At 45.5% G+C, this 13339-nt stretch overlaps 1 protein-coding gene across 13 annotated transcripts in view; it reads left to right on the forward strand.

The window, feature by feature from the left end:
- The window catches only part of PRRC2B (proline rich coiled-coil 2B), a 51544-nt gene that overhangs the window by 12448 nt on the left and 25757 nt on the right, over nucleotides 1-13339 (forward strand). For 11 of the 13 annotated variants that reach the window (XR_007509889.1, XR_007509890.1, XM_049831774.1 and 8 more), the window contains 11 exons: nucleotides 3005-3172; nucleotides 4161-4338; nucleotides 4558-4660; nucleotides 5668-5740; nucleotides 8575-8718; nucleotides 9380-9621; nucleotides 10024-10145; nucleotides 10603-10745; nucleotides 11321-11411; nucleotides 11836-12028; nucleotides 12416-12731. Coding sequence is in view for 11 of the 13 variants with exons in the window: in XM_049831774.1 (XP_049687731.1) it covers nucleotides 3058-3172; nucleotides 4161-4338; nucleotides 4558-4660; nucleotides 5668-5740; nucleotides 8575-8718; nucleotides 9380-9621; nucleotides 10024-10145; nucleotides 10603-10745; nucleotides 11321-11411; nucleotides 11836-12028; nucleotides 12416-12731 (1720 nt within the window). In the remaining 2 variants the exon portion in view is untranslated. The remainder of the gene's footprint in view (nucleotides 1-3004; nucleotides 3173-4160; nucleotides 4339-4557; nucleotides 4661-5667; nucleotides 5741-8574; nucleotides 8719-9379; nucleotides 9622-10023; nucleotides 10146-10602; nucleotides 10746-11320; nucleotides 11412-11835; nucleotides 12029-12415; nucleotides 12732-13339) is intronic. The other 2 variants (XM_049831775.1, XM_049831777.1) reach the window with 1 other exon arrangement.

Consider the following 13339-nt stretch of genomic DNA (forward strand, 5'->3'; position numbering starts at 1 on the left):
AGCATCGGCATGTGCCTTCTGTTTCTAGCTCTCCTAATAATAAGCATGCGGGCTGCCAGTTCAATTCTTAATGAACTTGATTTTTATCAGAAATGGCTTTGCTCTGCAAGACTGGAAGGCCTTGATGATCCCTGCCTGGATTCCCTGCTTGACTGTGTGGTGGGAAAATCGTCCAGTGTCATGACAGCCTTGGGAGTCCCTGTGGCATCTCTGAAGTGCTGTGGGTGACCTGGGTGCCGAGTGATCCCTCTGGCCAGTAACACCCGTGGACTGGTTCAGATCTGCAGCTGGCTGCTGTCAGGAGGGACAGGCAGCAGGGTCCTGCCTGCAGCATGGCTCGGAGGGGCCTCAGTGCCGCTGCAGCCTCTTTGCACAGTGACTGTATGGAAGGTGCCTCACCTCTCCATGGACTTGTTTTCCCCTTTGGAGTGCACACATAACATACAAACAAAGCTGTGTTTCACGTTTTTCAGCTTCAAAGTGTTGAAGGAGTTCAAAGAATATTTCATTTATCCAGACAGCAGTTGTGGCTGTCCCAGAAAGTTTGACAAGGGGCTTTATCCCGATGTGTCCCCAGCTCCCCTGCTCTGAAGTGGTTGTTTATTCCTCCTGCATCCTTTTAATGATACAAGATGTAATCAAGAGGCAGCTGAGACCCAGTTACATAACTGGTTGTCAGGGTTTCTCTTTGGCAGTGTTACCCTGCATGCTGTTTGCATGCTGACTTTCAGGAACTTGGGGATTTTCTGTTAACCGGCTAACTCCTGAACCTGATGTGGTAGTTCTTTCTTTCTCTCTTTAATGCCTACTAATCGTGTTTGGTTTGAGCTTTCTAAACCTCAGACTGGACTTTATTGCTTGGGATTGTGTGAGGTTGGTACAGGATTGACATGGTCTGGATAGACCCCTGAGCCAGGCTCCCTCTCAAGGCTCAATACACCTGTAAGAGCAGTGGCTGTGTTCTTGCCAGCGTAGCTGAGGGCTGGCGTGCAGCACCCTCTGCTCTTCCCTCTGGTCCAAGGCTCCCCACAACTCTGTCAGTTCAAACAGGTCATTGTTCTCAGTCCAGCTTCTACTTTCCTGCCAAGTCTGTGCTAATCAGTGTTTTTTTTTCTCCCTTTCTCTTTTATGTGTGTCCTACTAATAAAAACACAGTGGAAATGGGCAAGTGAGAGAGGAGCTATTGTTTTCTTTGATGCATGGTGACCATCTGAGCAAAGATTGAACCAGACTGGAGCCCAAGATCTGTTTGCTACTCTGCAGGAAAAGGTGCCTCAAGAGCGTGGGCCAGCCCTGTTGCTTCCGCAGGCCTTCGTGCTGCAGCCCCGTGTGGTGGTCCAGCAAAGGTGGCTGTGAGGGCCTTCTTGTGGATCTCGGTGTTTTTCCTGAGCATCCTGTGGATGCTGTTACTGAGTGACAGAAAATTATTTTCTTCCTCCATCCCGGACCACGCTGTTTGCTGCCTAGCACGCAGAGTCCACAGCTTCTTGCTCCTGGCAGGCCTGATTTAAATCCTGCAGTGGAAGAATGAACACTGCATAGTGCCAGGTTTATTGGTCAGGAACTTGCCCCCTGGCAGCAGCCTTTAGATGGGCTTTACTCAGCTAGTTGCAGATCACGGTACAGTCTCAAACTGGCTGTATCCAACATGTTTGTGGTCTGTCCTTTATTTTGTACATAATGCGTGATGGACTAATCCTCTTAACTGGAAATCATTTTTGATAAGGAGTTGCTGGTGGAAGTTGTAGCCTCTGGTCAGATACAGTTTCTTTCAGAAAGAGTGATTTCTGACTGTGTTTGAAACATGCTTTCAGCTGGATGAGTTTCAGAAAGGGTGAAGGGTGGGAAGGTCCAATATATATAGCATTTTGTTGCTCCCACACAGAGTTGCAACCCTAAGATGGGACCTAGCAGATGGTATAATAAAACTGCCAGCAGTTTTAGGCTTGAAGTGGAGGCTTTACAACCAGAAATCTAAATTACGTGTGAAAAGGTTAGATTGAGCTCCTCGATTTGAGAAAATTTAGAACAGAGAATTATGCTTGAAAAAATGAAAGAAAGGTCCATTGAAACTAGGCAAAGTTTCTTTTCTGACATCCAAGTTGATCTACAGTGTGTGCATTCCCCATGTTTCAGCTTTGTCCTAGGCTCCAAGAGCCAAAAAGTGAAAGTGAAGAGACTGCCTGCATGAAGGGTGTTAATCACAGATGTTGTGCCAGCAAAGGTTAGAGTGAAAAATTAACAAACCACATCCATTGTGAAAAGTATATTTATAGCTAAAAATGGTGTTGAAGGTGCCAGCAACAGAGAAATGTAATCTTTTTTTATAAAGTGTTTTCAGGATTTCTTGTAGAACTGGTGAATTTTCAGATTCAAGAGTCTGAACTTGTTTCATTTGAGCAGGTTTTTTTGGACTCCTTAACTCTCTTTCATGGACAGCAGATGGGAAAAGGGAATTTGAAGAAATAACTCTGTTGCCTTCAGGTGTGCTTTCAAACCATTAATTGCTGGTACGAGTCATTAACTGTGGCCAGTGTGGAACCATAATCTTAAACATTACAAACCTGGCTACCAGTGCTTCATTAGGAAACCCAATGATAAATTCCAGTGTGGTATAAGATAACAGTGCTTTTCTGTCATTTATGTTTAGGAAACCTTGTCCATAGCTGCTTATTGTTAGAGTTGTTCTTTTAAAGCAAGGACTGTGTTGACGACCCTGTCTTGTATTCTCGTACCTAAAGAAGCTCACCTCTTTCAGCACTGGAGTGGCAGAAGAAAAATCATGCTGTGAGAAGTGTGTTCCTGCAGTTCTTTTAATTCAGTTTATGAATCTTAAGTCCCACAAGCTTCTTGTGACTAAGAGGAGCGTGTTAAAACCTTGTAACTTAGTGTGTCTGCTCGCTGAATATCTGCAGTTGTAGCAGTTGTGTATGTTTTACTTTTTACTTGTCTGTGGCTAAATAATCAGTTTGATAGCATTTCCCTGGTTCTCTTTCATTAAAAGGTAGATCGGGAGCGGCGCAGAGAAATTTCCTTACTAGATGACATTTCATCGCAATGTCCGATCGTTTGGGGCAAATAACCAAGGGAAAGGATGGGAAAAGCAAGTACTCGACTCTCAGCCTGTTTGATAAGTATAAAGGAAAGTCAATAGAAGCTATCAGAACTACAGGTAAGAAATGCCTTCAGAAAGCTCGTTTTTGGTGTCTTTCAAGAGTGTTGTTGCAGAGCTAATTCAGGTTGTTGGCCCTGTGGGTGGGATGCCCAGTGGGAAGCAGGTGGGTTGCAGAGCTGTTTTTGCTGCTGTCTAAGCCTGTGCTTCATTAGGACTGCAAGGAAAATGTCTGTTTCTTTGTGCCGCTGTTATTGTAGAGACACGGAGGAATTATGGCAAAACAGATGGTGGACTGTTGGCCCTTTCGTTTAGCCTGTGTCATTGCTGCAAAGTGGTCAGGTTGCAAACTTGAGTGAAAGTCTTACCCAGGCCTTAGGCTGTAACAAGACAGGGCAGTTAAGCTGACTGAAGTGCCTTAAATTGGTCAGACGTTGTGCGAGGTGAGAGTTGAGGACTGAAGGCCTCTCGGAAGAACTTGAGTTAGTTTTGCAGTGGAGATGTGACCAAAAGTAGATGGTGGGGTTAAAAAAAATGGAAACTTTGCCTGGACTGGCTCTGGATTCAGTGCGGGAGTAAAAAACCAAAGGAAATAAAATACCATCTTAGTAAATGTGATCTGGTGGGTGGAGCTGGAAAATCTAGACCTCTGGACTCCTGGGTTAGATTACCAGTCTGTCTGCTAAGAGGTGGACTTGGATGGCCATTTCCCCAAGCTGTGAAAGGGCGATGCTGCTGCTTCTTGGTGAAATGAAAGAGGATTATCTGCACAGGTAGCTAAAAGACTCTGTGGGCATTTTCTGTTAGGGAGAATTATTCCTCTCTCCCTCCTGACTCTTGTAGGAGGCTACCTGTTAAAAAGCTGCTACAGCAGACGGCTGCTACACAGTGGTCATGTGGGAAATGTCTTGTATGTTGACATAGAAGCAGTGGTGCTGCTTGTCATACAGTTCTGATGGGACTGCACCCAGCTACAGTATGCTAATTAAGGTTAGTTATCTAGCAGGATATAGCCCTCTATGACCTACCATTGTTCCTTTCTCATTAGTTATTCCTAGACATGGCTTACAGAGTCTTGGGAAAGTTGCTGCTGCCCGGCGCATGCCACCTCCTGCAAACTTGCCTAGCTTGAAGTCTGAGAACAAAGGAAACGACCCCAACATCATTATAGTACCCAAGGACGGTACAGGATGGGCAAACAAGCAGGATCAGCCAGACCAAAAGAGGTAGGTAGAACTACTTTTCACTAAGTTTTGTCAGGCAAGCAGCAGTAGTTGTGCACCGTTGTGCTGTGTGTTGGACCTTGTAGTGATCAGTTCTGTTGTCCATGCCAGCCTAGAGCCAGTGTTAGCTTGATCTTTCAGCAACTGCTATATTGCCAGAGTTGTTTGTCTGTCTTATTGCCTGTCTTCCCCTCTGATCTCACCTCTGCTGTCTCTTTTCAGTTCCAGTGCGACAGCTGCACAGCTGCAGGAGTCGCTGCCGCAGCAGGGTTTGCAGAAATCTGTCTCCAATTTACAGAAGCCGACACAGTCAATCAGTCAGGAGGTAGGTGCAAGTGGTCTCTGTGACTGCCACCCTGCTTCCCCTGTCCCCAGACAGCTTAAGGGTTTTCCTTAATTGTCTGTGTTGCCTTGTACAAGAAAGAATCAGCAGACTGCAATTTACAGAACAGCTCCTGTATAATCAATTCTTGTAGAAGTGACTGTCTTGACTCCAAGTTACTATGCCTAAGGAATGCTGTGCTGCAGTTAAAGTATAATTCTGTGCACATTACCTCTGTACCTTTCAAGTGTGTGCAGAAAGTGCTGCTTCAATCTAGAAAGAATGTCTGGAATGTGGGATGGCTGGTTAGCACTTCTAAACTATTTTACTTTGGGTCTAATTCAAGTGTCGCTTGGTGACAACAGATCCAGCTCTTGCTCCCAGCCTGATGAGACTTGATAAGAAGAGATCTGGTCATGTGGGAGAAGTAGCCAGTGTCAGGACCTGAAAAAGCTACTGGCAAGTAAGAAAGCTTCCCCAGAGAGTGCAGGGACCTGGCCCCTCTGTGCTACAGATCTCACACTTTTAGTTTAAAAAAAATTCCCAGCCCTTGAGGTTCAGGGAAATCAAGACAGGAGTTGTGTTTTGAAGAGGAGAGGAGTGGTTAACGCATGAGAAAGTAGGGTAGCCTTCAAGCTGAGGTGTAGCATGGAACAAATCTAGAAGTTTGAGGGACTTTTTGGAAAAATGCAACAGAACAAAGGGAAAGCTTGATTAGAGGGAGGAAAGCAAGAGGAATGGTTTGAGGAGATAGCTGGTGAAGATGAGCAGAGGAGAGATGAGAGGCGGGGCAGAGCAGAGTATTTTTGCTGTATCATCATAGTGCACTGGAGTGGGGAGCAACTAACTTTAGCCCCAACAAGAAGCTGGGGAGACCTGTGGTATCCAGTGACGTCTGGGTATTTAGAGGTCTGAACTGTAGCAGGTGCCAGCCAAGAAATGAGAAACAGTCATGGGACTTCACTGATCTGCGGGCGTTGGGGTTTTTTTGTGTTCTGTTTTGATTTCAGAGTACAAATTCAGTGCCAGGTGGACCAAAGTCATGGGCACAGCTGAATGGAAAGCCAGCAGGACAAGAAGGTGGTGAGTATGATAAACAGGAATGGAGCTGGGTATGTGCCTGCTTCTCCCAGACCAGCATGAGATGGGGTGTCCTCTGTTTCTTCCTGTCCTCCCTGTCTAGACTGGTGTGGAATGGGACACAGCTGTCTTGGTTACAGTGCTTTGAGGCCATATGAGTCTTGTTTTCAGTCTGTGTAGTATTTTGGCTGGAGTGAGGCAACTGCATCTGTTCACGTCTGCCAGTGCAGGAGAGAGCTTGAGCAGAATGTGCCCCATTGCCATCTTGAACCAGAATGATTCATGCACTTGGGAAGCAGCAGGGAGTTCTGGGAGGTGAAAGTTTTGAAGGAGAAGGGAAACATTTGCCCCACCCCCCATAAGTGGCTTCCATCAGCCCAGGGCAGTGTGTATTAAAGGTGCAGAAAACAGACTGGAAGAAGGGAGAGATTGGTTTAGAAGAAAAGAAGAAAAGGACATTGGAGACTGGAAATATAGGCATCTCCATGGCTAATAGCATCAGGAGCTTCACCTAATTAGGTGGTCAAAAGTGAGGCTGTAATGGTAATGCTTAGGGAGGCTGTACACAGCATCCATGGTCCAAGGGTATTAGTGTCAGTGAGTGGACGTGGCACTGAAGCTGTTGCAGGATGCACTTTTTACACCTTGGCTGAGGCCTTTCTATTAAGTCTCTCTGAGCAACTGTGTTGCTAATGGCTTCTGCTTGACTGAAGATCCTGAAGCAGTGTTAACATAAATTGGGAGTTTAGTTGTCTTCAGATGCCTCCATTTCCACACAGGAGGTGGTTTCCAGCTGCAGTGAGTACTACCATTAAAACTATAGTGAGTATAATAGCTCAGTTCCACTATTTTAATGTGAACAGACCTGGAACCATTCAGTTGTTGAGTGAAATTGCAGAGAGATTGGAAAGAACTGAGACAGCTGTAGATAGCAGAAGTGGAGGGGACAAGCTCATCCTAAATTAAATGACTCCTTTAATGAGAGGGTGCTTCTCAAAGGCTAAATGTTAGAGACTTGTGCTTGCCTGAGGTTGGTGGCCAGTGCAAAGACGGTGTCTTGTTTGGTTAATTGGTACTTTTTTGAGACTGTTGCTGTGTGGACCTCCTGTACAGTCATTTTGAAATCTGATTGTCTAACAACGTTCTTAAAGATTTTTTTGAAAACTCATTCTACGTCACACTTATCAGTATAGAGTTCTCAACCCAAGAAAAGAGTTGCATATGTGGCTAAGAGCAGCTTAATTAGAAGGTAATTGAGTCACAGAAGCATCAGAAATCTGGCTGAAAGGACTTCTTAGGCCATCCCATCCTTGCACCTCTTCTCCAGTGGCATTGAACAATTGCTTTTCCTTCTAAGCTAATACAGCAGTTTCTGATATTATTGACAAAGAGGAAAGCCTTTTGCTCTTTGCTCTCTTTTAGGTATTACTGCTGTAAAACCTTTTTTGGAGGCTGTGTCCTGAAGAAATGTAGTCTAATAAGTTAATTATGAACTGCTCCATGCTGTGTCTTCTGTATAGGGGGCATTTGGAGGAAAAAAAAAAGATGCACCAAACTTTTATCAGTGTGGTGCTGCGTAGGGTTAGAGTGCAAATTGTTAATGCTTGCACATTAACAGTCATTACATTTTGCAGCCTTACCTGGGGGTTTGAATTCTCTCCCCTGAAAGACACTTACTTGTTAATATTCTCATTGTCATTCTAGTTTAGTAGAATAATGCAGTAGAAATTGGAACTCTCAGCACATCTCAGATATTTTGTGGTGTGTTTGAGAAATGTCCTTCTTGTGTATTCTCATCTGTCCAAAATATTTGAAGATGTTACGTGCAGCAGTTGCGGTGTCTTCCCTGGAGATCTTCAGATGGGCAGATGGGAGGTCTTGTGCAGTGTGCAAGTTCCATAAAGTGAAAATGACTTAAAGAAGCCAGTCCTTCTTGACTCTTTAGTGCAAGGAAGAATAAAGATAGGTGAGACTCTTGTCAGGTCGTCAGTACTCATTGCTGATACTTCTAACATGGTAATTCTGAAATGCCCTTTTTAAAAAGAGCATTAGCCAAGTAACATCAAGAAACAGTTCTCAAAAAAGCAATTTTTTTAATGTTTAGTAATGCAATAATGCTGACAATTTCTTTTTAGTCAGTGTTATCTTGCCAACAAATTTAAGAGATGTGCTGTGTTTTGCTTTCTTCCAGTCACTGGCAGATCTTAAGAATGGACAGAAAGCTGTCATTTTAGGCTGGCTGTTGACTCGGCAAGACAGTTTGTCAATGACTAGAAATGAACCTGGCCTGATCCGGCCAGTGATCTGCATCTTAAAAATGCTGCAGCAGGGAGGAGAGTGGGGTATAGCATATAGCACTTGGTCCTTATCTGTGGTCTTTCACTGAGTATATTGCCAGAAATCTTAACAATAGACTTCCCCGGTAGAGTGAGATCTGAGCAGAAAGAGTCTGAATAGAAATGTTGAATACTTGATAACAGGGTATCATCTATAAGCAATCTTGCAGAATTTGTATCTCTGCTTCAGTCTGAATTTTGTACTTTACAAAAATAATTGGAAGCTGGGAGAGTTCACTCTGGCTTCACTGAATGTGACAATTTAAATGAAGATCCCAAGTTAAGAGTGTGGGAGTACTGGGTGAGGACATGTGTTGTCGTGTTGGTGACAGTGTCTGAGAGTGGTTTTTGGTGTGAGCTGAGGTGCTGGTACGGTAGTAATTTGGGTTTAAATATGCTGGAGGCCCAGATTCTCGGGGAACACATTTCCAGGCTGATCTCGTAAGGGAGTTGAAAGAGTGGAAAGATCTTCTCTAAGTCCCACACTTATTTGTCTGACAGGTTCAAGGGCCTCAAGCCGACTGTTATCCTTCTCTCCCGAGGAATTTCCGACGCTGAAAGCAGCTGGCGAGCAGGACAAGGTTGGCAAAGAAAAGGGCGCCTTAGATCCGTCGTATGGGCCAGGACCAAGCCTCCGCCCCCAGAGTAAGTGAATGATTGTGTCTTTGTGCCTTACCCCAGCTCATAACCCCATAGATTGTGTTTTGGGCAGGGGCATGCCAGTTCACAGTCGTACCAGATACTCCATCCTTACGTTTCCTTTTTATCTTTTTATGAGCTCACATGTGTCAAGCTGCTTAGCAAATGACCACGGATTTACATGTGGTGCTGGTGTTCACTGGCTGAGTTCTGTGGTCCAGACAGCCAAGTATGGACTGTTATCTACTACATTGTTTAATAAAAATTGCTGTGGGATGTTGCAAAGCAGTCCCCTTCCCCCTGGGCTAGGGGAGTCACAAGTGAAATGATTGGGTGGTGTGATGTGGCTTCCCTTTGAGTGTTTGTGCATGATCTAATTGGCCTTAATTCTGCAGGGTAAGGGCTGTGGAGATGGGGAGCAGAGTTGGTTGGAATTTAGGCTGATTGACAAATAAGGACACCACTGGTGCAGCAATTACTTAGTAACGGCTGGTGCTGCTAGTCTCTTACGAAAATAAGCACATTTGGAAATTTTCCTTGGTCCCTGATGTTTTTCTACATGCTTGGTGTAATTAGGGCTTGACCAGAGTATTTGAGTTTCGAGACTTTCTGGCAGAGTGACTGTCTGCAGTTACAAATGTTAACATAATTATTACCTCGTTTCCAGATGTCACCAGTTGGAGGGAGGGCGGTGGGAGGAACATAACCTCTGCCACATCTCTGACCGCCTCCCCTGCTGAGCTGGGCAGCAAGACCTCTAGCACTGGAGACGGAGCCCCCTCCTCAGTGAGTGCCAGCGATCCGAAGGAGCCGTCTCTTCGCCCAGCTCAGCCTGTCCGCAAAGGGGCTTCGCAGTTCATGGGAAATGTCTACCAACCACCTACGTACCATGACATGCTACCTGCTTTTGTAAGTTGCCCTTTCCCCACAGCTGTGTAATGTCCTTACTACTTATAACGTGTGTGTGGGTCGAAGTCAGCTGAGATATCTGTTTTCTGGACCCTCTTTTGGTATCCAGGGCTTGCTCGGGGATCCTTCTCTTGGTCTATTTTTAGTTTCCCCCTGTTGTGCATTTACCCTTTCATGCTCGAATAGTGTAGCACAGCCTTTGCTCAGCCCAAGGAAAAGTTGCTGCTTTCCCTCGAGCTGGAGAGGATAACCATTAGCATGTGGCCTGTTAGGCAGCCAGATGTGAAATTTTTGTTTTCCCTTTGTGCGGATGCAGCTACCGTGCTCATGTTGTAACCTAATCTGGGTAAGCCTTCCTGTGGCAAGGAGAGAAAAACACTATTCTGCTTTGCCTTGTTCCAGATGTGTCCACAACAGCCATCTGAGACCCCTGCATCGCTGGACCGAGGGTCTTTCCCCCTTCCTCAGCTTCGCCTTGAGCCCCGGGTACCTTTCAGACAATACCAGATGAATGACCAGGATGGGTAAGGCTGCCATGACTGTCCCACTTGAGAGGCAGGTTTGGGCATGATATGAACCTTAAACTATGCAAGAATTTGGGCCAAGGATCCCTAGTTGCGTGGGTGAAGCTGCAGGCAGCCACAGAGGGAACCTGATTTTTACCCAAAGAAGCAGTGCTTTGCTCTGGCTACAGCAGTATCCGAAATGTTGAAGGACTGTAAGGACTGTGCGTCTGAAGAGCAGGTGGATGTGAGAAGTAGTTGTATGTGATCCTGGACTGGAAGGGTTGCAGCTCCGGTCTGTAAGCCCTAGGAAGTGGGTACCAGGTAGACAAGGGAGAGAAGCTTCACTGGACAGGGAGAGAAACTTGGAGCCGTTGTATATAAGTGTATGGTAGAAAAGGACTGATTCACTGTTACAAACTCAGCTCTACGTTCTTTTCTTTACTGTTTCTAACCATTTCTTTGCATTTCCCTGTAGAAAAGAGAACAGGCTCAGCCTGTCTCGCCCAACACGTCCAGTTCGGCAGCAAATAGAGAGAGCACCTCGGCCCACCATTATCAATGCAGAGAACCTAAAGGGGCTGGATGAACTAGACACTGATGCGGACGATGGATGGGCAGGTAAAGTGCTTCCATTCTCTCGCTTCAGACAACAGCTTAGGAGGTGAAGCAAAATAGTTACTCCTCCCTGAAGCATGAAATAACCAGGATATTCTGGTGGCTCTGTTTCACTGCCACGGAAGGAAGAAGGGGAAGCAAAGAGTGGTCTGCGTAGTTGTGAAATTGCTGTTGGTGTAAATGATGACACAATGGATCCTTCTGATCCTTCCATCACACTGTACTCAAGGAACCGGATCTGAAGACTCCTAAAAGCTGAAAACACCAAACAGCAGGATAGCAGTCTGTGCTATCTATCCTGCAGCAGAATAGCGCAGGAGTGGCTGTCTCCTCATTTGCAGCCCCCATTCCCAGACTGATTGCTGCTCCTCTTCTGGGACCAGCCCAGCTGTTCAGCAGTGTGGGTCCACACTACTCACATCATTTCCAGTATCTGTGGTGGGCATTTGGCTTTCCAAGTAGTTTATGCCAAGCCTGTGCATTCTCTGGTTTAGTGCCTGAGAGGGCATAAGCTTTATGAGGGCAAGGGACCTGTTTCTTTCCTCTCATATATCCCTTCTTCAATCCTGCCTTCATAGGCATTCATGATGAAGTGGATTACTCTGAGAAACTAAAGTTTAGTGAAGATGAGGAAGAGGAAGAAACTCTTAAAGATGGACGACAGAAGTGGTAAGAAGTGGCTGTATTTGCACCTACAGTTGTTTCAGTAAAAGTAAACAATAGCAGGAGCTTTTTAAAACTTGTTCTAAATGTTGAGGCTTGATCCCCCTGATTCATACTATGATTTTGTTGATTCTACTGGCCATTGTTTGAGTGAGCTTCAAGGGTGCGCTTAGGTCTTGAAGGTGAGTGTCAGGATGCCAAGCTTTTTTTTTTTTTCCTAGTCTTCTTTCTGTGTCTCACCTTTTTCCTGCTGCACAGTAGTGGTTTGAATCCTTATGTACCATAGGAGGAAAAGTGCAGTACTTGTTCTGGTGTTTGTTTTTTTTATCTTTCCTTTCTGTTACAGTCAGTTGCCTGTGCCACTTGATAGGACTGCAAGTGCTTTTTGAGGCAAGTAGCAAATGTAATAGCAAAGCTGTTTATATGACAGGAACAGCTGGGATCCCAGAAGGCAACGACAGTTGTCCCTGAGCTCTGCAGACAGTGCAGATGTCAAACACACCTTGGAGGAAGGAAAGAATTGGGGCGACTCAGTTGGCTTGTCCCGGTCAGTCCGGAAAGTGCAGGATTCACAGCAGCCACCAAGGAAGCTGAATGGCTGGAGCTCTGCATCTGAATACCAGGTAGGTTGAACTCATGCAAGTGGACTTGTGGCGCTGGATGCGATGCATTGCTGTCCTTAAGAGGCCAGTTTGACATTTTATTGAAAGGAGGATGCTGATGAATTTCTCAATTCTTTGTTTATATCCAGCTGGACAGAAGTCCATCTGCATAGCACTCCCACTAGAGAAAAGAAATTGAAGCTGGTCCAGAGCAGTTGGGTTGTCAGACAGTGAGAAAATGGAGATACTGAACCAGATAGCAATAACTTCCCACCAAAAGAGAGACTTGTGTACATGAGGTTATAGGGGAGGGAGTCAGGAGGGGATTTTTCTCAGTGTGGAATGCAAAGCTCAAGATGCGGGAGATGTTTGGGCCATGCTTATTGAGGAATGTTTTTCCTTTGGCAGAAGCCCACACTGGGAAGTATCCTCAGACAGCAGTCCCTCGAGGATAAAGAAGAAAAGGTGCCACTGAGACAGAAGTTTGTGCACTCTGAGATCTCGGAGGCTGTTGAGAGAGCCAGGAGGCGACGGGAGGAGGAGGAGCGGCGAGCCAGGGAGGAGCGTCTGGCAGCCTGTGCTGCAAAGCTGAAACAACTTGATCAGAAATGCAAACTGGCTCAGAAGAGTGGGGAGACCCAGAAACACACTGAGAATGAAGACCTGCGACCCCCAAGCACAGAGAAAAATGCTGTGCAAGAGAATGGTCATGCTTTCCGTAGAGGTAAAGAAACCTTGCTTGCCTCACCTTGTAAAAACTGCTTTTTTGCTATTGTGCCAATCTTTTACCTGAAGTGTGGGGGAGTTCCTGAGAGGGAGTGTTCAGAGGGTACTTCAGGTACACTTGAGAGATCAGCTGCTTCACATACTCTGCAGAGTATTTTGCATTGGTGATGAAGGTTCATTAAAAAAAAGAAAAAAAACCAACCTATTAAAATAAGTGCAAACTTCTTTGGTTGCCTTTATGCTCAGTCAGCTGTGCTAGCAGAGACCTTGTTGAAATGGGCCTCTTGACCTTCTCATGATTGGATGTTGATACTAAGAAAATGCTCATGGACCACGGATCGGAAAATCAGTTATCAGTAAGTGCTGGCAGGTTTAAGGAGTAACAGGGCAAATGGACTTCTTCCCCCAGTGCTTAAGCAGAAGGCTGATCTCAGAATTTATCCCTAAAATGAGATGGAAAAAGCCCTCTAGAGCTGTCAAGGCAAATCAGGGAGATTGTGTGTAACATGCTATATATGATTGTTACAAAGTTCAACCACCTAATGCAGTCAGGACATGGCCACATGTGTGTGTTGTGGTGTGGTGGTGCACGCACAAATCCTGTCA

The sequence above is a fragment of the Accipiter gentilis genome, chromosome 29, assembly GCF_929443795.1.
Source record: "Accipiter gentilis chromosome 29, bAccGen1.1, whole genome shotgun sequence".
In the NCBI taxonomy this organism is placed as follows: Eukaryota; Metazoa; Chordata; class Aves; order Accipitriformes; family Accipitridae; genus Astur; species Astur gentilis.